The sequence below is a fragment of the Pinus tabuliformis genome, chromosome 1_1 (assembly GCF_031772625.1).
Source record: "Pinus tabuliformis cultivar Carrire ecotype Pingquan chromosome 1_1, CPIR1, whole genome shotgun sequence".
Lineage (NCBI taxonomy): Eukaryota > Viridiplantae > Streptophyta > Pinopsida > Pinales > Pinaceae > Pinus > Pinus tabuliformis.
Genome location: NC_142297.1, coordinates 580,841,854 through 580,865,870, shown reverse-complemented (window position 1 = coordinate 580,865,870; position 24,017 = coordinate 580,841,854). Strand labels below are relative to the sequence as shown.

At 39.7% G+C, this 24,017-nt stretch overlaps 1 protein-coding gene across 1 annotated transcript in view; it reads left to right on the top strand.

Moving 5' to 3' along the window:
- Positions 1 to 24,017, top strand: part of LOC149214578 (phytyl ester synthase 1, chloroplastic-like) — a 337,153-nt gene that overhangs the window by 174,021 nt on the left and 139,115 nt on the right. The window contains exon 5 of the mRNA XM_089389438.1: positions 2,770 to 2,855. Coding sequence (XP_089245564.1) covers positions 2,770 to 2,855 — 86 coding nt within the window. The remainder of the gene's footprint in view (positions 1 to 2,769; positions 2,856 to 24,017) is intronic.

Sequence of the window (24,017 nt, the reverse complement as noted above, 5' to 3'; positions counted from 1 at the left end):
CCAATTTAAAAAACCCCCAGTTTCACTAGATATTGTAGGTATCCATTTTTTCATTAACATTTTTTATACCCCTTTATATTTTTTCATGAACTTTGAGCTCTGTTTTTTATACCTACCAATATAAAAATCCGTTACCCCCAATAAATGCTCACTATATTACGTCATATTTTGCTCAATATATATTCCCCAATATGAACCCTCATGGTATGGTATTGCTCCCTCAGTGAAGCCCCTTTGAAAATATTTGATTTCTAAATATGATTGTTGTCTCAAGGATTAATATATATTGGTTTAATAAGTGTAACTAGGGAAGCCCCCTTGTGTGAGAGAACCGTCCTAAAGGGAGGGAGGTTTCCATTGAGATGATAATGGGTGGAACTTCTATGTTTTCCTAATCTTTGTATTTTTTGTTTACACTTGAATTTTCTTACAAATGCAAGTTTGGAAGGTAAAAAATTGACATTGTTGCCAAGGAATCCAAGGACATTTCAAAAACAATTATGACTATACTCTAGGACTGTATGAGAAATTTCATTTTTCCTTTCAATGGAAGAAATTTTGAGTAATAAATACCAAACAAGAAGTTACTGAAAAAATTTTGTTTCACCATTAACTAAACCAAAAATAGTTTACAAGAGAAGGCTTAAGAACAAATCAACCCAAGTATCTCAAGGCTTGAGTACAAAAAATTGTTTGGATCTCTTCGAGTTAAGGTACTTATGTCTTGATAATACAATGTAAATTGAATTTGTACAAATATTTAAGCATGACAATATTTTATGGATCCCTCCATGTTATTCTGGGTAAGGACCATAAGCAAATTCCTAAATTCCAAGGTATAACATCTTTATTTCATCCCAAACACATGTAAGAGATTTCCAAGATATGTTTCTTACTAAAAAATGGGTTGGGCATGAGGATGCATTGATGAATTTGTTTTGATATCATTAGAAGATGATGTTAGGATTTGTTTCAAAAATCTTAGTTATACTAGTATTAAGACTTGGGATGGATTTAAAGAATCATTGGAACAATGGAAAGTAAAAGATGATGGTAGAATGTTATACATGGAGCTCAATGACGCAAGAAAATTAAATGTGAGATTTGAAAACCAATATATAAAATCCCAAAGGTTATTATATAGAAATGAGTTATTGTTATTATTTATTATGTAAATGCCTTTAAAGGATTTTATTTCTTTTGCTAATAGATAAAGACCCAAAATATTAAAAAAAATCAAGAAATCGCAGGAAAAATTGAAGATAGTATGGCTACTTTTCCCATGAGTTAAATACAAAAGATATATTTTAGTAGATCAACCTTTTTTTCATAAAAAATAATAGATCAATTATATATTCCCCCTTTACTCAAGATACCCATTTGGAATACTAGTATTTCTAACACTTGGTGTATTGGGATTATTGCTTCATCCCATTCCAACATAACTTTCATGGACAAGAGTGTGTCATTAGATATTTATCCTCTTTTAAAAATTTCTTGACCTTGGATGGTAAGAAATAATCTATGTGAAGCATTTCAATTACCTCCCTTTCCCTACTTCTCTTAGTTAAAATTCTCTATGGATGACATTATCAAGATAAATATTGGTGGCTTAAATGATTTATGGAAATAAAGTTCCCCATATAGTTCAAACATTGACTATAGACCATTTGTCTTTAACTTTTATCTCTCCAATTGTTGTTTGGTTGGCTTATTCTTTTAATTATGGCATACCTTGCTCTCCTTTTCTTTCTCTTCAAGGTTGTACCTAATTACACTGTGAAGGGATTATTCATTTTATTTTTAATTCCACTTGCATAATTACTATCCTAATTGCTTTTATTGTTTTAAGAGGAGACTTCTTAGGACTTATTATCTTTGATATTTTTACCATTTGTAATTTCAAGTCCCATTGCTTTTTTTTTTGGGAAATAATGAATATTAATATATTTCATTTCAAATCTCTTAGTGAAATCTTCTCCAATTCCTTATGGTAGTTGTACATGGAAAATGGTTCAATTTATTAACTAATGTAGAGTGAAGTTTGCTTATTCATGAAAATTAATTCCTTTTTTCAGGATTCATGTTTTGTGATTTAGTCATAGCACTTGACTACTTTCTTTTTACTTCTAAAAAAAATTTCTATATTTGAAAAGAATGCATTTTTGTTTTTAAAGACATAACTTATAATCTATAATCAAAATTCATTTTTTTTCATGATCATATGTGATTATAATTCAAAATGGTCATTTTTCCATGATAAATTAATCTTGTATATACTTAGGGCATGTTATCTACCTTTTTAATCTAATTTTCCCCAAATTCCCCTACCCCCACAAAATCATACAAAACTAATGCATCAGTTATTAGACATCCTATTATGAAAAACAAAGATCACCAGTGTTATATCTTATGGTTTCCAATTTCTTTGTTTGACGAACAAATTATAAATCAAGCTTCAATATGTACATCCAAATCTTGTTTTTTATACTTAAATGACACACATCAACAAATACCTATTTTAAACAATATCATTTCTCACAGTAGCCTTCTTTTATGCACTCTCATATAGAAGGGCATTCGAAACTTAATGGTGAGTTTGATATCTTTCTAATATGGTAAATCAAATAGGTTACCTATTGAAATATTTCCTATGAAAATATATCTAAAATATGGATATGGATGACAAAGGTAGTAGAAATATCAAGAAACAAAGCAGAATGTTAAGGAAAAAATAATCTAATTATTCTTCCATTGTTTTTTGTATAGGTTGTCCTCGACTATGAAGATTTGATCAAGATACCAATACTCAATCAAATCTTTGTAAAAGATGATAGTGATATTCAAAACATAAGGTAAGTATTTCATAGTAACAATTCTTATGGTCTATAATTTGATTATTTCCATTTGTTTAACAAAAATAGTGTAGATGTAAAAACTTGATGTTCAAATGACAACAACTTCGACACAATCGTTGGTCCATTGTTTTCTACAGAAACCTAGGATAACTCTCAAGAGAGATTTAGAGAAGAATTATATAGAACTAGGTTTACTAATAATAGAAAAAATAAATATCAACAATGCATCTCTCCCTAAACTTTTTATAATTAAAACATCAATTAGGAGGAATAATGATTCAGAAAATGCAATGGATATTCCATTGGACATTTCGTCAAAATAGATCTAATAAAACTATATTTAAAAATACGAAATACTCACTATTAGGGTTATGTTTCTCTTTAGATTTTTAGATTTCTAGGTATGTAGATTTTTTTTAATTTCATATGCATGCAAATTAAAATAATGCAGAAAATAGGGAAGAGTGAAATAAAATCTCACAAACCATAATTTGGAGCAAGATATAACCTGGGAAACCCTTTCGAGAGAAAACCTAGCTAGTAGGTGAAGTCACTATTCTCTCTTTCTCTCACTAGAAAATGATTGTGAGTACAAAGAAGTAAGGCCTTTTCCTCCGAGTGGCTCGGTTATAAAACAACCTAATATCCTACTAGCGATTAGGTTTGAATCCTTCAACTCTTAACTAGAGTTAAAATATGGACTCTTATAGAGTCCTCTTCATGAAAATCACATGGCTAGCCCATTTTCCACGAGTTATGTGGGCTAATTTGGCATCCTCTCAAATTATGGTGGCGAAAACAGGAAGGCAAATCTCTAAATGACGTAACTTTTGCGTACAAACTTCAATTGAGGTGATTCTTGCACTATTGGAAAGGTCTCTATGTGTAGAATATGAGAAAAGGGTGCCACACTAATGGAAAAAAACACCCCTAAAAAATTTCATTTGATGCCTCAAAATTCTCTTGAAATGTTTCATACCCCAATTTCCCAAACTGAGTCTCGCCCATAAAATTGGTCATGTGAGTTGATTCCTTGACCTTTTGCACTCTAAAATCATTGGTATGGATGAAAAACAATATAGTGATCCAATATGGATCACACCTTCCCATTTTGGAAGGATTTTGTTCCCCAAAAGATTTTACTGAATAAGATGAGGAAGTTTTTCCTTCACTTTCTCTTGGGTATACCATTTAGCTTTGCCTAGAAGTTGTCCTTTCAATACAATCTACCAAAGGTAATGATGCCCCTATCTTTTAGTCTTCTGCAAAACTATATCTTATGTCAAATTTTCCTGAGCATCTTGTGCCAAATATTCTATAGAAGGTAGGACCTGTTACTCTTCCTAATATAGAATGGAAGGTTCATAACGCTTCAAATTATCCACATTCACAACTGAGTAAATGCACATGTATGGGAGTAGACTGAGTCTATAGGCTTTATCTCTGACCTTTTCTAGTATCTCAAAGGGACCATAACACAGAGCCTTGATGTTCTTACAAGGACCCTACAACCTCTCATTCTTTAACTATAACCATACTCTATCTCCCACCTTAAATGATTTCTTTATTATGTGTTGATCATGCCTAGCCTTGTATTTTTCATGTGACTTTTTTAGTGTCTCCTATGCTTGTATATAGATTTTCCTAATCTTTTCACCAATTTTTTTGCCCTCAAGACATTTCTTGTAAGATCTTCCCTCACTCCTCCTTTCTGCCCATATCCAATATCCAAAGGTTAAGGAAAAAAGTATTCAAAACAAGTTTCAAAAGTGGAATTATAGTAGAAGTGTGTATTTCTCTATTATAAGAGTGTTTTATATATATTATATTTTCATCCCAATTCTTTCGATGCTTCTGATTGTAACCACTCAAAAGTTGCGCTAAAGTTCCATTGACTACTTTTGTTTATCGATCTTTTTGAGGATGGAATGTTGTAGACCTCTTCAACTTTGTGTCCATCTTCTCCCATAATGTAGTCCAAAATGCATTGATAAATCTCATATCCATGTCTTAAACGATGCTCCTTTGTATCCCAAAGTGCAACCAAACTTGTCCAAAGAACAAGTTTAATTCTTCTTTCTTGATGATGGTATTTTTACAGGGAATCATAACACACATCTTGTTGAACCTGTCAACTATCACGAACTGGTAGTCATGTATCTTCTTAATTGTTGGTAAACCTCCCAAAAAGTCCATGGAAATTCTTTCCTAAGGATGAGTGGGTATAGGTAAGGGATGTTATAGACCTTGTTTCCTAATATTGGGCTTGCTAGTACCAAAAAGCATACATCTTCTTATGAATCTGGCTACTTGTTCTTATATCTTGGGTCAAAATGCATACCTTTACAAGTTGGCCACTATCTTCCCTACACCATAGTTCCTTTCAACCTTGGAGGTGTGAGGCTCTTTGATCAGTTGCAAATGCTCACCTTTAAGAACACATAACTTATCCAACTTGTATACTAACCCATCCTAGAGATGGTAGTAAATGGTGTTGTCACCATCATGCACATGACTCTTGTTTTGCAACTGTTGAAACACCTCCTTGAAGTCCTCATCCTCCAAATATGCCTCTTTATATGCATCATGAGTGAATGGATCCATGTGCATCAAAGTTCCCAAATCTATGATATTTGGTGTGCGTGGCCTTGAAATCATGTCATCCATCTTGTTTGTGTTTCCCTTCTTGTACTTGATTACCAAATGAAACTGTTGTAGAAACCCCACCCACTTGTAATGCCTAGTTTGTTGTAGCTTACTCTAGGCCTATAGGTACTGTAGTGGCTAGTGATCTATGTGGATTACTAACTCCTTTCCCATTAGATAGTGCTTCAACTTCTTCACAACTTGCACTTTGAAGGGCAGATGCAAGTTGGGTAATTCTAAAACTGGTGCTTGATTAAAATTTTTCTTTAACTTATCAAAGGCCCTTTGTTGACCCTTCCCCACTAGAAACTCTTGCCACTTGTTGTTACCACGTGGAGTGGTGTTGTTATTGCTAAAAATGAGGCTATGAATGTCCTGAGGTATTGTTCCACCCCCAAAAAAATTCTTACCTTAGAAACATTAATAGGTACTATCCATTTCATGATGACCTCCATCTTGGTAGGATTTATATTTAGCTCTCCTCTGCCTATCACATACCCCAGATACACCAAAGACTACTATGCAAAATAACACTTCTTGATATTTTCTAGTAGTTGGTGCATCTTGAATGTCTCTAGCACCTACATCAAATGTGAGATGTGCTCCTCCCAGGTAGCATTGTATACAATTATATTATCCAAATAGAAAATAACAAATGAATCTATAAAAGGGTGCACTATATCAATCATCAAGCTCATAAACGTTGTTGGTGCATTGGATAGGCCAAATGGCATGATTAAGCACTCATATAAAGATTTACTAGTTTTGAATGTGGTCTTCCACCTATCTTCTTCTTTGAATTGAACCCGGTGATATCTAGAATATAATTCCATCTTGGTGAAGTATTTTTCTTGCTACAACTGATGCAACAAATCATCTATCCTAGGCAGGGGGTGTCTCTTCTTGAGCGTGATTTTATTCAATGCCTTATAATAAATACACATCCACCCAATCCCATCCTTCATTGGTACAATGATGGTGGGTGACCCACATGGTGATGTACTCAGTCAAATGACACCCTCTTCCAGTATTTGCAACTATTTTTTCACGTCACTTGCTTCTATAACAGATTGTCTGTAAATCCCAATGTTTGGAAATGGGGATTCCAGTAATAGTTGGATCTCTAGCTCCACTTCCCTCTTGGGTGGTAACCATTAAGGATCCTGGAACACATCTCTATATTCTTGAAAAAACTCTTCCAATTATTGTTTCTATTTCTTAATACACCCTTTTCCATGTCCCCAATTAATAATTTTTCTAAGGAAATTCTCAATTTTGTAATTTTGACGATTCATATAACATTTGATAAATAAAAATTAGAAGGAATAGGTTGTGGAGGCTCAAATTTAATTTTAATAAGAAATAAAGGTTGCACTTAGGAGAAAAAGGAAAAAATGAAAGTGAATTTAAGTTTTGGGGGTCACTTAGGAAGGGAAATCGAATTCACTAGGAGAAATCAAACCACATGAAGAGGGGTTCAAGCAAGGGGGTCGAATTGGTGGATCCCACAAGGATGATTGAGTAGAAATTATAAAAGGAAAGGAAGAGCCTCATTTTGGATCATCTTGGCATTTCATTTTCAGAATTATAGAGTTTGCTTGAGCTGTGTAGCCAAGTCAACTAGTGTTGTTTAGCACAAGGGATTTCCAAGCAGAAATTCCAGCTCTTCTTCAAGGGACTTCATGTGCCACTTAAGGAGAGAGATTAAAGGGAGATTTAGTAATTTGGTGCGGATATTTTGGAATATTATCTTCAGTCTATGTGATTTTTTTGGACGATGCAGTGGAGGATTTTGTTGGGGTTTGAGGAGTTAGCATTTTTTGTCTTTTGGGTAGGCTATTTTGTGGATATTTTCTTTTGACTAGGACGAGTTGATTTTGGGAGATTTTCGGGCTGAAATTGTTGGATATTTTTAGGCCGAATTTCTTCTTCCTTGGTCCTACACTGGGGTTTACTAGTTGTTTCCTGCGCAAGGGTTGAGCAATATTGTTGTGCCGGATATTGGATTTGATTGTGGCCAAGAGATTGAGGAGGGAATTTCATTGCCTTTTGGAGGAATTTCACTTTGGGAAAATTGAGCATTTTACCACGATCAATTTTTGTAGTTCACTGGAAGATTGAGAAGGGAAACACACATATTTTGGGGCTTTAGTGACTTGTCGATTCAACTTGATATTTTTATGGGTTTTGTTGGATTGGGTGTGAAGAGAATTCTCCTAATTATTCAGAATTTTTGGAGCATTATTGAGGGGTCATTTCAGAGTTTTCCTCTAGTAGTGACAACAAAATTTTCTAGGTAGTGCGTTTGGATTGATTGGGCCTATTTTAGTGGGAGTTTTTCTTAGATATTCACTTGGGTATTGTATGCTTGTAGTATCAAGCCTAGGTTCTATCATTCTACTCCAATATATTCAGAAATATTTAATAAAATGGCTTATATTTGTTGCTGCTACTCAATATTTTACTATTCTATTTGTCCTTGTGTAAAATTGTGCTTGTATGGTTGGATTTTCTTGTTGTAGCTTAGTGCATGTTTTCGATATTCATTGTATTTCCTAGTTTGCGATATTATCGTGGTATTAGAGAATGTTCTTGGTCAACTATGGTCACAAGAGTAGTTGATGCATAGACCCTTTATTGTAATGTTCTACCACACCAAAGGCAGAGGAAGAGGTAGAGGAAGAGGACACGGAAGAGGAAAAGAAACTGATCATTTTTCTAATACAGAACTTGATAATTCTAGAAAACACATGTAGGGTCATGATTCAAATGGAGGGAATGAAGAACCCAGGCAAGGACGAGAGAACCAAGTTATGAAAGAGTTGTTGAGGGTGAATAAAAAATGCTTAGGCAGGGTCAGTTAATGACAAACATGATGCAACAAATGATGGGTCTTCAAGTCCACAACCATCTTGAGCAAGATCACAATGGTAAGGGAGGCTCCCGAGCGAGGGGATGAATCCGTCACACAAATGAGTATCCATTCAAGTAGCCGCATACCCCTACACATGGTTGGGATATCCATCCCACTATGCTACAATTCATGGAGGAGTTAGAGAGAGAGAGGTGTTGGTTTAGGGGGTCTTGACATAGGTTCAGAGTTAGTTGAGTCAACCAACAAATCCCTACACAACTGACCCTTTTGGCAACAACCCGCATAGCGCAGGCTGCAATCTCAGCCGAAGCAGTATGGGGGGATGTAAGAACCAAGTTTTTGCATCTAGAGATGAGTGTGATGTCGTTTAGCACCTCAGATCTGCCTTCGCGCAGATAGATAAGCCCTTAGGGATCGGTAGTACAACTCTATTCAAATAGTCTTGAGACCTTCGCAAAGGTTTACGATCAGCTTTTGTGAATCATTATCAGTTGATTTGTCCACTTACGCCCATCAGAGAGAAATTCTATATTAGGGCTCACATAGATAAGCTTGTGTTGTTAATAAGAATTAGATAATTCATCAAAGTCTTCGCAAAAATATATAAACATGCTTACATACATTATCTAACAGTTATCCCATAGAATCATGCACCATTAGATCAATGTTTCATAAACACATTATTTATTCACAACATATATCGTAAACAGAAGTAAACAAAAATAAACAGGTATACAGAGTATTTCTTCGGTAAACTTCTTTATTGATCTTCAGCTCAACTTTACAGACTCAAGACTACCCTGCGCACTCAGCTGCAGGGGCCCGCTCACTCAGCTGCAGACTTTACTTAGGCGCCTATGCACTCAGCTGAAGATCATTTCTCTCCTATTTAACCCACTTCTCTACGCTATCACTTTCTTCTTACTCACCCATTATGTCCAAGATTACGTCTTAGACACTATAAGACACACCTATTTATGGCCTTTTACATACAATCCCATGGTCTTCGGACCATGGGTGGGTCTCAAAGCCGACTCAACTTTTACATAAAAAAGGGGCTAAAACCCCATTGGCTCCTAACCATCTATGCACTCCGCATCCAAAAATCGCGCAGATTTTACATTAGTTACAAAATATACATCAAAACTTGGGTTAATTTAACCTCAAAACGGACCCAGGGGACCCCATCCCAATAGGCCCCCAACACAAATATTGTGACTCACCCTCAATTCACTTTGTTGGCGTTGTGATCTTGCTGTGGAGATCCCCTACCTCCACCTGAACTATAGCAACTTCGGAAGTGCACTGAGTGACTACCTACTTGATCTCCTCAACTAGCTTCTCTATAGCTGGTCCTTCTGCGGCCAACTTCATTTTATGTTGCATTTACTGCAAGCCTGTTAGATTCTCCTGAATATTGGTTGTGACCCAGTATACCTCCTCTGACCAAGGCTGCAGCCTGGCCTTAAGTAAGGCCTCCTTCTTCTATCTCGACTCTAATACACGAGGAGATGTTTCCCCTCCTGCAATTTGTCTAGGCGTTGCACTAGGGAGATGGAGTGCTTCATTGCCCTGACTTTGTCATACTGCATCTGCAGCTCCCTAATCTCTATATTCAGTGTCTACAGGTTTGGTTCTTCCTTTAGAGTTGTCACCAACTCCATTGCTTGCTCAAATAATTTCAAACAGTCAGCGACTGTGGCATCTAGGGTGGCCATTCCTTCTTTGATGGTGGCTCTGCGCTGCTCCCAGACCTCAGGCGGAGTCGTCAGCTGCAATTTTAACTGCAGCTCAGTTATTTTCATATTGAGTTCAAATTTAACTCAGCCAACCTCTTCCTTTGCTTCGCACACCCAGCGGCTAATTTTCTAATATTCACTTTTGGTTGTGCATCCTCAGGAATATATAGCTCAGGCACTGTTCTGCATGCCTCTGTGAATGCGGTATCCAGTTGGGAACTCTGTTCCTACAACGTCTCCTTTTCTTTTAAGGCTTGCATCTTCTCAGCGAACATCTGCTCATTGTTCACCCTGTATTCGTTGATGAGGTTGAGAGCGCACTACTCCTGAGCTCTCAATTCCTCTGTCCTCCTACATGCAACACATGGAGGATCTTGTTGGGGAGCATTGCTATGTTCAACCCAATGTTCTTGAGTGTGCTTAAGATGATGCGATCATCTAATGATTTTGCACGAAGGGACCCTTTTGGTAAGGCAATATTTCTAAGGTCGAGGGTCCTTACCAGCTCGCTTGCTTGACTCGTCCCAGGTGTCAAGCTCACTTCTTCTGTTATCGCTTGACCCGTGCACACCTGTATCTTGTTTGCCTAGATCTGTAGCTTGTGTATATCCTTTTGGATGCTCCCCATCATCTGCATATATTGCTTCTCAAACTGCTGCAACACTTCAGTTGTAGTGTCCCTTATTTTATCCCCGATCTCATCGATATTGCCCTCCGTCAAGACCATGGGATCACCCTGCGACTTGTATGATTTATATTTCTTCCTAGGACCTTCTTGTTATCCCTTGCCACGTATTTTTAGAATAAACGGGGTGCTCTGCCCCTCATCTCCTCTACCGCCTTGTTCTGAAAATTCTTCCTCCTCGGGCTCTGGTGAAGGTGGCTTGCCACTTCTCTCTGTGACTCGTGTTGCTCCTATTCTGTCTGCTCCATGGAAGCATGCTCTTTCTCCATTCAAGCCTTCTTTGTGGCTTCCTTCTTTCTCTATGCGGGTAGGTTCTACGTAGCCTGCTTAACTGCTTTCTTTCTCTTCTGTGTTGCCAAACTTCCCACGCCCTTACTGGTTCCAGCATCTAAGTCTGAGGGGGCGTGCCACTCTGGTGGTCATCACACGATCACCTCCTGCATGTCTGTCTCTGTTACCAAATATGGAAATTCATGCCATTTCTATTGTGGATCCTTTCGCGCCTGAATGTATACTTGGTGGAAGTCAACCTTGAATGTTGCATAGGCTAACAACTGTGTGTACAAGGTCGAGGACAACCTTGGGAACTAGTTAATGGCCATGTGGAGGCTTGATTCCATCAGGAGCCAAAATATCTTTGTCTCTATGATTTGCGCAAGGTCCTTTATATCCCATAGAGATGAAAAGTGTTCGCTTCTAGTAATCCTTATTCCAGCGGAGGAAATTGGATATCCTCCGACAACTCCAGCGCAACCAAAACAACATATAGTAGAAACCAAGCATAATAAAATGACTTGGTCTCATCCTGGGAAATGACTTGGTCTCATCCTGGGAAATGACTTGGTCTCATCTTGGCACAGGTACCTGGACTAGTTGAACTGCACGCCCTTCACGCATTATGCAGCTAGGGAGACTACAGGCGCCGGAACTTCATCCGCACGACACTTCCTCATCACCTTCCCTGCTAAAATTTCGGTGGAAATTTGAACTGCGGGGTCATTTATTGAGGTGATGGAATATCCTCGTGCCTTCTTTAGAAGGTCGAATTATTTCTTCATTCTTTTTGCCAAGTCCTTTTCTCCCATTTTTCCACCAAACTCCTTGGCTGGATTCAATCCCTCGTATGGCAAATGCGTAATCCTATGAATGAGCATGTCAGTGATGGGGATAGGCCCTCCTATCCATAAGCACCCATATTTCACTAGAGTGAGCATTTGGCACACACAAATTGTGCTAATAGGGGTCCGGTGATAATGGGGCACCCATAAAAAAATCAGTAATCCTGAATTCTCCTCACCATGGATCCATTCCACCATCTCTAGCATGATAACACCTGACTCCGCATAGTAGATGCACTTCATATATTTATTTGTTGCTATGTGATGAAACCTAGCATGATCTGCGAGGTCCCAATCTTCCATCTTCAGCAATGGGATCCGTGCAAGCCGTAAACCTTCAAAGGGAACCTGCTCAGGAAGCAGGGGTGTAGAAATGGAAAAAAAATTTGAGTCTAGATCCTTTGTGACCTTTGCCTTCCCCTTGCATGGAGGGATATAGCCGGGTAGATTTGTAATGGACTCCACTCCCTCAGCATCTATGTCTTCAGTACCTTGTTTTTCCTCTGCCTCCTGATCGACTACCTTCTCGGGCTTCTTGTCTTTCTTTTGTTTATGTGTTGCAGAATGCTTCTTGGAGGATTCACACACCAGTAGTGGCTTTTTATATTTATCCTTATTCGGCTTCTATGTTTCTCTAGTAGGGGTAGGCTTTAGCCTAGGAGACCTCGGTGCCGTAGGCACAGGAGTTGGAGCTTCCATACTTACCACTTTTGGGGTAGCTCCTTCAGAAACAACATCACCACCAATACTCATACTCTCTACAGGGCTTGGTCCAAGAATTTTTTCAAGAATGAAATTTTGATTCAACTCAGACAACTTAGAAAATTCAGGGCTCGCGATTAAATCCTCCCAATATGATTGGTTCATAGGCAACAGACGACAAAGCTCAACAAAAACTCTAAGGGTGCAAAGTGTTCTCTGTTGGACCGACATGCGTAATTTATAGGGGGTATTGAACTTGAATCTGACTGTTCCCCCCAAATTATGACAATTAATGTTGTTTTTGCGGAAGATCGTCAAAGATTCTTGCCTTAAATGCCACCAGCCTGCTCCTCTTAACCATCTTCTAGTTGTGAAGTCATGAATAGTGACTCTAACGGTCACTTTTCTGATGTGTTGTGCGACATCTCCCTCCATAGCACAACTTCCTGTGCACAACTTCATAGGGTGTATCTGCATCATCTTTCACGCAGCCCACCTGCTATGTAGTCCTCCGATCCTAGCAGTGTAGTTTATAGTCCCGCTTTCCCTTGCAACTTCCTGGAGCACTAAGACTATCCTATCACCATATAGTCATTGCATGGGATCCCATGTATACAACTTCAATCTTCTTCCATTCACTCATCTCGGAAAAGTTTCTCCATTCATCTTCGCAATCTGAACTGCGCCTCCATCTGCAATTTCTTTGATAATATATGGCCCTAGCCAATGCATCTAAAATTTCACCGGAAACTTAGTGAACTTACTATCATATAACAAGATAAGATCATTTATCTTAAATGTATGAAGCTTGATGTGGCAACCGTGCCATGCTTTTTCATGCTCCTTATGTACTTGTTGATGGAATCTATCCAAGAATTAGTCCTCTTCAAAATCCATCAGTTGTGCAAGCCATTCCTCCAAGGCTTCATGATCTGCCATACTTGTGAGAGCTGCTATGCACAAACTAGTCACAATATATTCCATTACCATTATAGCTTCTACCCCATCCACCAACCTGAACGGTTTTTTCCTTGTCAACTTCTTTCAAGTAGTCCTATATGCCAAGAGTACTGTAGGTACGTGCACGTCCCAGTCATTCCGTTGTGTGTTGTAAATCTTCATCAGTGCATTCTCCAAAATCTTATTGAAGGCCTCAACAATTCCATTGGCCTGTGGGTGATATGGTGTACTCTTAAGGTGGTAGACTTGGAATTCTTTTGTTAATGCACTAATTATTTAATTCGGGAAGTGCGTACCTATGTCGCTCATCAACACTTTCGGGCAACCAAATCTAGTTAAGACATATTCAAACAAAAACTTTGCTATTGTAGCTCCTATACAATCCTTAACTGGCTATGCCTCTACTCGTCTGGTCAAATACTCTGTTGCGGTGATGATATAGTGCGCACAAGTTTTATTTTATGGGGGCTGAATTTGCCCAACAAAATCAATCACCCATTTTTCAAATGGCTACAATGATACTTGAGGTTGTAATGGAAATTCATCCCTTCACGATGGTCTTACATTCTCTGACATGCATCACATGCCTTACAATACGCTTTGGAATCCTTATGCAGTGTTGGCCACCATAGACCCGCACACAAAATCTTCTACACAGTCGCCTTTCCTGCATAATGTCCTCCTGCAGCCCCTCCATGAGCTTCAGCGAGAATGTTATTTCTCTAAAACTCTGGCACATATCTTTATAATGTTTCATCAGAACCCATCTTATACAAATGTCCCGCAATCACTAAAAATTTTGTCGTGCGCACTACTAGTTCCTTCTTTTGCTGACTTGTATACCATTCTGGTGCCATCCCTGTAGTAAAAAAGTGAATAATATTTGCAAAATTATTTTCTACTATTCACACCACATTTGGAAACCCTTCCTCCAAATTACTAGGCTCCTCACTTATTTCGATCTGTGACAGATGGTTAGGTCCTGCATTCAACCTCCTCGGTTTCACAATGACCTCAAAGTCATACTCCTGGAGTAGCAACAACCATTGGAAGATCTTACCCCCCAACACAGGCTTATTGACTAGGTATTTCAAGGAAAAATGATCTGTGCATATCTTGAAATGTCCTCCTAACAAATAATGCCTGAAATTCTGCAATGCATACACCATGGCCAATCCTTCATGTTTAGTCGTTGAGTAATTCTTCTTGGCCTTTGATAATTTCCTACTCATGAAGGCTATAGGATGGTTCAATTCTCCTTCACTGGCTTGCATTAACACTGCACCCAACACAATGCAAGAGGCATCGACATGTACATGAAATTCCTTCTTCCAATCCAGGAATACCAAGATCGGCGTAGTGACCTTCCTTTTCCTTTAGAACATCTAAGCTACGCTGAAATTCTTCGTCCCAACAGAATGTTGCATTCTTCTTCATTAGTCTCTCCATAGACGTAGTAATTTGAGCATATGCTTTGATAAATTTTCTGTAATATTATGTATGTCCTAGTGTCACGCGTAGTTGCTTAACATTTCTTGGAGCCTTCGGGTTCACTATCACTGCAATATTTATAGGGTCCACCATCAGCCCTTGCTTGCACACTACGTGACCCAACAAGATCCCGAAAGGAACACAGAATATGCATTTCTTTAGATTCAGCACAATCTGGTATCTGTGACACATATTCAACATCAAGCACAAACTTGCTACATGGTGCTTTACTAGTCTAAATGCTATCCAGTCATCAAAGTACACTTCCAAGAACTTATGAATGAACTCCTTAAATGCTGAGATGACTACGTGAGAAAATATCGCAAGCACGTTCTTGAGTCCAAACGACATTAGTATTGAAAACAACCCCACTTCGTCACGAAGGTCGTTTTGCTCCTATCCTCAGGCGGGATCTTAATCTGATGGTACCCTGAAAACCCATCGGTGAGCAAGTAGGCCTTCTGCCCTCCAACATTGTCTAATACTTCATTAGTAAATGGGGTTGGGAATGGATCATGGACACACACATCGTTAAGCTTTCGCAGATTGATGTAAATCCTTATTTCTCCCTTCTTCTTCTTCTCCTGAACCACCATCAGTCTCACCCAATCATATTCTTCGATTGATTCTATGATATCTGCTTCCAGGATCTTATCCAACTCTAAGAAGACATTGTCCTTGTACTTAGGATTCAAGCGATATGACTTTTGCTTAACAGCCTTTGCATTCGGCTTCAGAGTGATTTTCATAATGCCCAAATCTCCTACTATGCCGTTCAAATCTGAAAACTTGGTAGGGAAAAGATCCTGATATTCGCGGAGTAACTCAGCAAATTTATCCACAGTAGCCTCGTCCCAGTAATCTCCAGTCTTTGCAAACTTCGGTTCTGCTTCAGTCCCAATGTTTACCTGCTTTGTTTTCAACGACACGATGATGTTCGAGTTGTTTATTTGTGGGCCCTCAACTCCGCGATGCCCTTTTGCATATGAAATATTAATATTCCTTGGATCTTCATCCTCCACCTCAACGGTCACATTATAACATTCCAGCCATATGGGTGCTCCAATATGGCTGGAACCATTCCAGAGGTTCTCGCAGCGTGCTGAAGATAACTACCTTAACCTCGTATAGGGCTTCATCAATGCTCACAAAGCCATCTTCAAAACTGAAGGTTAATAAGAATCCTTCTCTCAATATATCCCACTCCGCGGTGCCATGGCAGAGCTCCATTTCCAGATACCAGGTCATGGAAATTGTATCAAAAGTATGGCAAAATAAGTGTACCCACTTTGGTTGCAGCTCCGTTCCATAAGATTTAGTCAAATTCTCTAGGTGATAGCGAGGATCATCCTTCCCTCTATATTTCTCAGTCAATCTAGTGTTAGGATGCCCAAACCATAACCTCATCATTCTTCTATAATCCTGTCATTCATTAAAGCTATCCTTGTGTGTACCCCAACATCATGAGGGTGTAGCGTGCGGTGCAAAATCTAATGCTTGGAAGCGGTGATGCTGAGGGACTTCATGCTTAAATGCATCCAAAAACTTATCTACATCCGTTAACCCATCATAATAAGGTAATTTCCTTACCTCCAATGAAACGCAGCGTAGTGATTTAGTTATCATGTTGCATCGCATCGTGGATACTTCATGCAGTCGATTCTACCAAGTTCCAATTCTTCATATGAATCAGAGGTGTAGGAATTCTCCTGGTCACATGCAATCCGTCTATCTACCATTGGATTGATCAAGTCCTGGTCTCACGTTGCTATTTTGTAGATATGATCCAGTTCATCCTCACTTCCTTCACATTTGCAGATTGGTTCAGTGTAGTGTGCTCCTTTTGCAAGGTCCAGTAGCACTACAACCCGCAACGATTTCCTTTCAAATGACATTGTCCTCTTCTTTAAGTTGATGACCCTGTTCATGTCAATGGCCTAGTCAATTTAGAGGAGTGTAGGGTATGGATTACTATCATCAATTATCTCTATCACTTCAAAGTCATCCATCATGCTCGTACCTTCTATATCAACTATTACTCCATATAATCATCCCATAGGAATGATCTTCTGCTGGTTTTCCATTCTGAGCTAAATCAGAGACCACTACGGCGCATGTCTCCCCATTATTTCCCATGTTTGTTTTGTAAAAACGTTCACATCGTACCCCACATCCAAGATGACCTGGTCCATCTCATAATATCCTATCTACATAGTGAGCCTCATCTCATGCCTCGTTCTAGCCTTTCCAATTTTTCGAACTATGCAGTGTCCATCAGGGGCGTTCTCTTTGCCAAGGGAATTTGTTTATTAACTCCTACAGGCCTTTCACAGCTTTTCTATTGCACATAAGTTTCATGCAGGTCTCCAAGAACATGGTAAGGACAAAGGGATCAACCTCTATAGGAGCACTGGTATCTTGCATCTTGTCCTGACTTCCTGAGGTGGATGCCTCAACAAGTTTTTCTTGGCCTCCATAAACATCTCCTTTGCGCGATTCAGATCAAAACCCACTTCCTTCTCTAGGTCCTTGTAGACCCATCTGTCCTCTTCAGTCTTTTTTCCTATTGCACTGCATCGTGGATACTTCATGCAGTCGATTCTGCCAGTGTTCCAATTCTTCATCTAAATCAGAGGTGCATGAACTCTCTCGGTCCCATGCAATCCGTTTGTTTTCCGTCGGATTGATCCAGTCCTGGTCTCACGCTGTTATTTTGTAGATATGATCCAGTTCATCCTCATGTTCTTCATAGTTGCAGAACGGTCCAGTGTAGTGTTCTCCTTTTACAAGGCACTACAACCCGCAACGATTTCCTTTCAAATGACATTGTCCTCTTCCTTAAGTTGATGACCTCATTCATGTCAATGGCCTAGTAAATTCCAAGGAGCGTAGGGTATGGATTACTGTCATCAATGATCTCTATCACTTCAAATTCAGCCATCGCACTCGCACCTTCTATATCAACTATTACTCCATATAGTCATCCCATAGGAATGATCTTTTGCTGGTTTTCCATTCTGAGCTGAATTAGAGACCATTGCAGCGCAGGTCTCCCTATTATTTCCCATGTTTGTTTTGGAAAAACGTTCGCATTAGATCCTAGATCCAAGATGACCTGGTCCATCTCATAATCTCCTATCTACGTAGTGAGCTTCATCTCACACCTCGTTCTAGCCTTATGTTTGCCAATTTGTCTAACTACGTGGTGTCCATTAGGGGCGTTATCTTTTCCAACACATTTTTTTATTAACTCCTACAGGCCTTTCACAGCTTTGCTATCACGCAGAAGTATCATGCAGGTCTCCAAGAATGTGGTAATGACAATGGGATCAACCTATACAGGCGCACTGGTGTCTTGCATCTTGTCCTGAATTCTTGAGGTGGATGTCTCAACAAAGTTTTTCTTGGCCTCCATAAGCGTCTCCTTTGCATGATTCATATCAAAGCCCACTTCCTTCTCTGGGTCCTTGCAGACCCATCTGTCTCTTCAGGTTGTTTTCCTTTATCATCGCTATTTTTTATTCTACTTTTCAGCACTATGTTCACACTCTGATCCTCCTGACAGGGCTTAGCTCTCATTATTTGTAAGTTTTGCGCAGGTTGCTAAGGTTGCGCCTTCTTCTCCTACATCTTAACTCTCAGCACTGGGAATTCTTCTATAGTGTGATAAAATTGGCTATAGTATTGACATGACGGGCGTGTCTAATTCTGACACTCCCACATGTATTACCTTGGTGTTCCACAGTTGTAACAGATAACCTGTCCCCGACCTCTACCAGGTCCTCCTCCTCCTCAGCCTCGTCCTCGTCCCGGAGATCCTCTACACGCTCCTCCAATGCCCTGCTCTAGAGGCTGAGTTTGTTCTTGCATTCAGTAGGTAGGTGTTCTTTCCATCATCAACTCATAGCTGTGACAATGGCGTTCATCATGGCCCACTAATTTGCAAAAGTTACTGAACAAATGATGAGGTGTCTGGAAATTTTTTTGAAGCAAATGACAATTATTCGTCACATGTTGTCCAACAACCTGACAAATAACACACCATAATGCAACCCCTATGCTCGGCCCTATTAGAGCTTCTGGCCTTAGGGAATTGGCCCCCTTCCTGTGATATAGTTCGCAAGTACCAGACAGTGGTCTTTATCATGCCCAGAATTCCACGCGTACCTCTAACTTAGTCTCCTTGTCTTTCTTCAAACTCTACAATTCTACGAAGAGGCTCTGTAATTGAGAGTGAATTTGATGTACCCCTAAGGTTGCATCCTGAATGGGTGTTTCATGCAACCTCATCACGATTTCCAGGGCTTCTACCTCGGTTCCTATCTTCCATTGTAATAGAGCAATCCTCGGGTGGGGCAGAATCGAAGCTATAAACCACTCACGATGCTGACCATCTGTGAGCTACATATTAGCTTCTTGACTTACACATTTCAGCCTTTGATCTAACTCCCAAGGCATCTCTTCAACCCTCATCGTGATCTACTTAAATCCAACTACTGACTGCGATTCAGACTTGGGCTTACTAAAATATTTGTTTAAAGTAGCCTTAGTTTATGCTAGTGTTGCTAGAGGATTATTAGAACAATAATTACTATACCAAGTCAGCGCGCGATCCTGCAAAGCGGTAACCAACTGTGCCTTCTTTATGTTGTCATTAGTAATTTGCTACACTTTCCACACAGTATTCACAACAAACCAAAATGGCTTTGTCTCTTTGTCACACGGAATCTGTCAAGGGTGCGGACACGACTGACCTTCCTAGAAGTCTAAGACATTCTAATGACAAACAAGAAAAAATGGAGTGATCTTTCTCTAAATACACCTTTTACAACATGAAAACTACAAGTGTTTAGGCGTACCTTATTCCAAAACGCTGTTGTTGAAGTCCGTTCTTGACGATCCAGATGAGCTCCTCCTTCAAGTCAATTCCTGCAACCACAAACAATCAAACAATTACCAAGCACTTGCATTTCATATAATAAAACATATATTCAACATGCAGACCAAGGAACACATGAAATAACTCATTAACACAAGCTATTGAGAAAAATAAACCAGTTTGTATTAATAACGAAACAAAGAAACTCTTACAACCTGGCCTTGGTGTTGTGCAAGTTCCTCCCAGGGTCCATCAAGGGTTTTCCTCTACTTTGACAAAGCTCACCCTCTCCCAAGTAGAATCAAGTGAAGACAATCTCTCCTCACAAAGGCTCTAATGGAAGACCTAAATCCTGCAGCATTTACCCAAAGAAAATGTATAGCTCCAACCTCCTCTCCTTCTGGCTCAATGCCTTTATTTATAGTGCTGTAAAGAGGTTATTCAGGTCCACTATCAATGGGATCATCCCCCTCTATGGGTGGGATAGCTCCCTTATTGATGGGATAAGCTCCCCCTTAATAGAGATACATGAACCAACTGGAGGCGCATCCATTTCATCAAACCGACCTCTAGAATGTTCTAGAAGTAACCACAAGTAACTTTTTCAAGATAAAACTCGCGCATTTTGCCTTTTACAGAGGGACGCACCTGTCCCTTAACATACAGAGCGTCCATGGACGCAGATTTTGTGAACATGGTCCGCGTCCCCGCAGGTAAGGCTAGAGAGAACCTGCGACCCCAGAGATAAACATAGTTTTTACAAGACTTTCTCTCTTCTTTGAGTTTGAGATGGATAACAGAGGCATGAGACTTGCCTAAAAGGGTAGCATGACTGTTGATTTGAGCCATACTAACTGTAAATAGTCAAGGTGACATTTTTTAGTGTAACAGATTGCCCCCTAAAGTGCGAAGCCTGGAATAGAATAGGGTTTTGTAATTCTAGGAAGGGTGAAGCGCTTTATCATTTCAAGGATTGCCTTGTGGATGGCCTGGTTGGAACCTGCAATTTTCAACACAAAATACATGGATAAGATTATATCATCACTGAGGTAGGCATTCCCATACTCAGATTCAAAACTTTAACTAATGGACTAACTATTCTGATACAGGAATGATCTTGCAGTACATCATTTTTATAGACTTTTGTAGACACAGTATGGACGCAGCCATCTGTTTATGATTAGTCTACATAGATAATGAATACAAAACTCCTCGCAGCCTGGATGGTAGAAACTAGATCCAGGGTCTTCACTTCTACTTCCCGAATTGGCACGATTCTAGCCATGTGATTAAATGATTCGATGTCGAACATGGTAGAAACCACTTGATTACCAGTCAATGATGTAAACTGTTAACAAGCGTGAGAGAAACCACCAGTAATGTCAATGGTTCTCAAAGTACCAAGCACAACCCGTGAAATGTGAATAGATGTTTTGATGTCGAACACTTCACGGAATCCTCTGATCGAAAGTCAATGATGTAAACTGACGTCAAAGGCGAGAAACCTGCCATTGATGCATGCAGACTTCAAGGTACTGTCGATTCCTAAGTCATCTTTCTAGATAATGTGTCGATGTCGATAGAAAGCGACCCGTTGCAGGCAAGCCCGCAACACGAAATCATTGTTCAAGTTGAAGAAATGTTGCTGTAAGGACTGACTCAGGGATGGTCAAATGGATGACAAGTATTTTGCAGATGAAAGTTTTGCTTGCAGACCTCTTGAACACATAACGACACGACAGATGGCTTGGTGACGAATAACTCAAAGTTAATCCCCGGAACCCGGTTAAAGACTTTCAAAGTGGTTTGGTCAACTGTGAGGTAAAGATTTCCCAACCCAGGTGAATGAAAAGTGTCGTGTTCAAGAGCGGTAATAAAGTTTCTTCTGAGACAAAAGGTGACAAATAGGTTCATTCTTCTCTTTTTTCCCCCACCATTTCTGGCAAGTACCTCTTTATTTTTAACAAGCTTGAGGAGGATAACATATGCTTGATTATAAGCTCATCCTTCGGACGAGTCCAACCTAGTTTAAATTCGAACCCTAGGAAGGAGTGGTTCGTTCCTGTTTGTAATTGAACAGGTCCTCTACTGTAAAAATTTAACGAGCCCAGTATAGGAGAAACTCGGCGTTTTTCATTTTTAGAGAGTCTGAAAAAACTAAAGGAGACTCCACGTTGAACTTTTTCGTATATTTGTGTCCCTCAAGCCCGAAAAAGTGTAAAATAATACCTGGGGGAACCGCTTGATCTTGCGACCAAGGAGTACTTTCATAATAGTGTCGTTAACCTGAAAAGTAAAAAGCGATCAAGGACACGTCGTTTTATTTCCTTATCGAGTTCGAAACGACAAAAACCCGGCAATCTTTTCCTGATTTTGCGGTCAGAAAAGAGCTAAAAGGGGACCGTCTTTTAATTCCGTTTTAACGAGTGAAAAAGAAACACTCGGCGATCTTTTCATGTTTTAGGAGTCAGAAAAGGGCTTAAAAGATAACTCTGAAATTTTGTTTGTGAAAAATTACAATTTCCCTCGAAATCCCTTTGTCCTGCACAAAAGCGACACATTACTCATACCTGTTTAAAATAGGCAAAAATACATTCAAAAACATCTTTTCATGGTAAAAAATGAACTAATTCATCCAAAAAACCTATAAAAAGACCTTTTACCATGTCATTTTTACCGTTTCACTGTTGAGGTTGAAAAAGGAGCTTTTGACAAGAAACTTCCCGTGGTTGCTGCGGAAAATCTGACCGTTGGAATCGAACGCCGTCTCATCCAGGTATTTTACACATCCCACTCTGCATTTCTATCCGTTTAGAATCAATTTTTAGGTTTTAGTTTCATTTTTTGGGGGGGTTTTGGGTTTGGAATGCGCCTCTCGGCGGACGCAGGTGCCCTTCGGGTGACCTGCGTCCCCCGACTTTTTCTCATACGGGAAAACGGTCGGAAGACGCAGCCCGCCTTCAGGCCAGCTGCGTCCGGGCGCCCTGTGCTACAAAGCCGGGGTGCGTCCTCCGAGAAACGCGCATTTCAAAACCCCAACTCTCTCAAAAAACCACCAAAAACTCCCAAATTAATTTCTAATGCTATTTTTGATATGCAGGGCATTAATCATGTTAGACTGGAGAGAAAGAGAGCATGTAGAGGAAGATGAAGCTGCAATAAATCATCAACCTTCCCTGGATGCCCTAAGAGCATGCGGATTATACAAATATTGGACCATACCGGGCATGAGGGGCCAGGTAAGATTCTTGGAATGGCTGGTTGAGCGATGGAACGTACAAGAACAATGCTTTTACATAGGAGGGCACCAGCTCGAGATAGAACCCTCGGATGTATACTTTCTCACTGGCTTGCCAAACAGAGGTGAGCAACTCAGTCTTGCGGGGACTAGGCCGGGTGGCCAATCCCTTGATAGTCTCCGCGAGAATTGGTGCACACCTGGGGCTCACCATTCAAAAGGCATAGAGATAAAACACATCACTCTGTCGGAACTCAAAGTCATAGCGTTCACGGTTACCAGAATTTGCGGCGCGGCCGCTTTACACATTGCTTCTGGATCCCAAATGCGGATGGCAATTGACTGTTACCAAGGCACCATTTTCAACTGGTGTGAAGCTGTGTCGGCTCATATGAGGAGCCAACTGACCAAGGCAAAGAACGGACGACTAAAGACTTTTGGATATGGGCCTATAGTCGTGAGCTTTGCCTTGGAGAGAATTCCAATGCTGATCCCTCAGCAACTCACTGTTGATATCTTGGGTCCCCAGCAGCCAAAGCTGATACGATGGGTTGCGGTGATGGCCCGGCATCCTGACGAGGGCGCGACAGTAGTTCGATTCTCAGATAGTTATTTTGACTGGTTAGAGGGCCAGCTTTTTGTGATACAGGATTTTTCGTATGCCGGAATGGATTTCAGAGGTGATCCGGACATGGTTCTTCCACAGGGAGAACAATGGGACGACAGAGGTACTTTTTATTTTCACAAGTTTTCTAGTTATGTATTTTTTGTATTTTTTATATATATCGTCTCAAAACTAATAGTAAATCTTTCAAAATGCAGATGT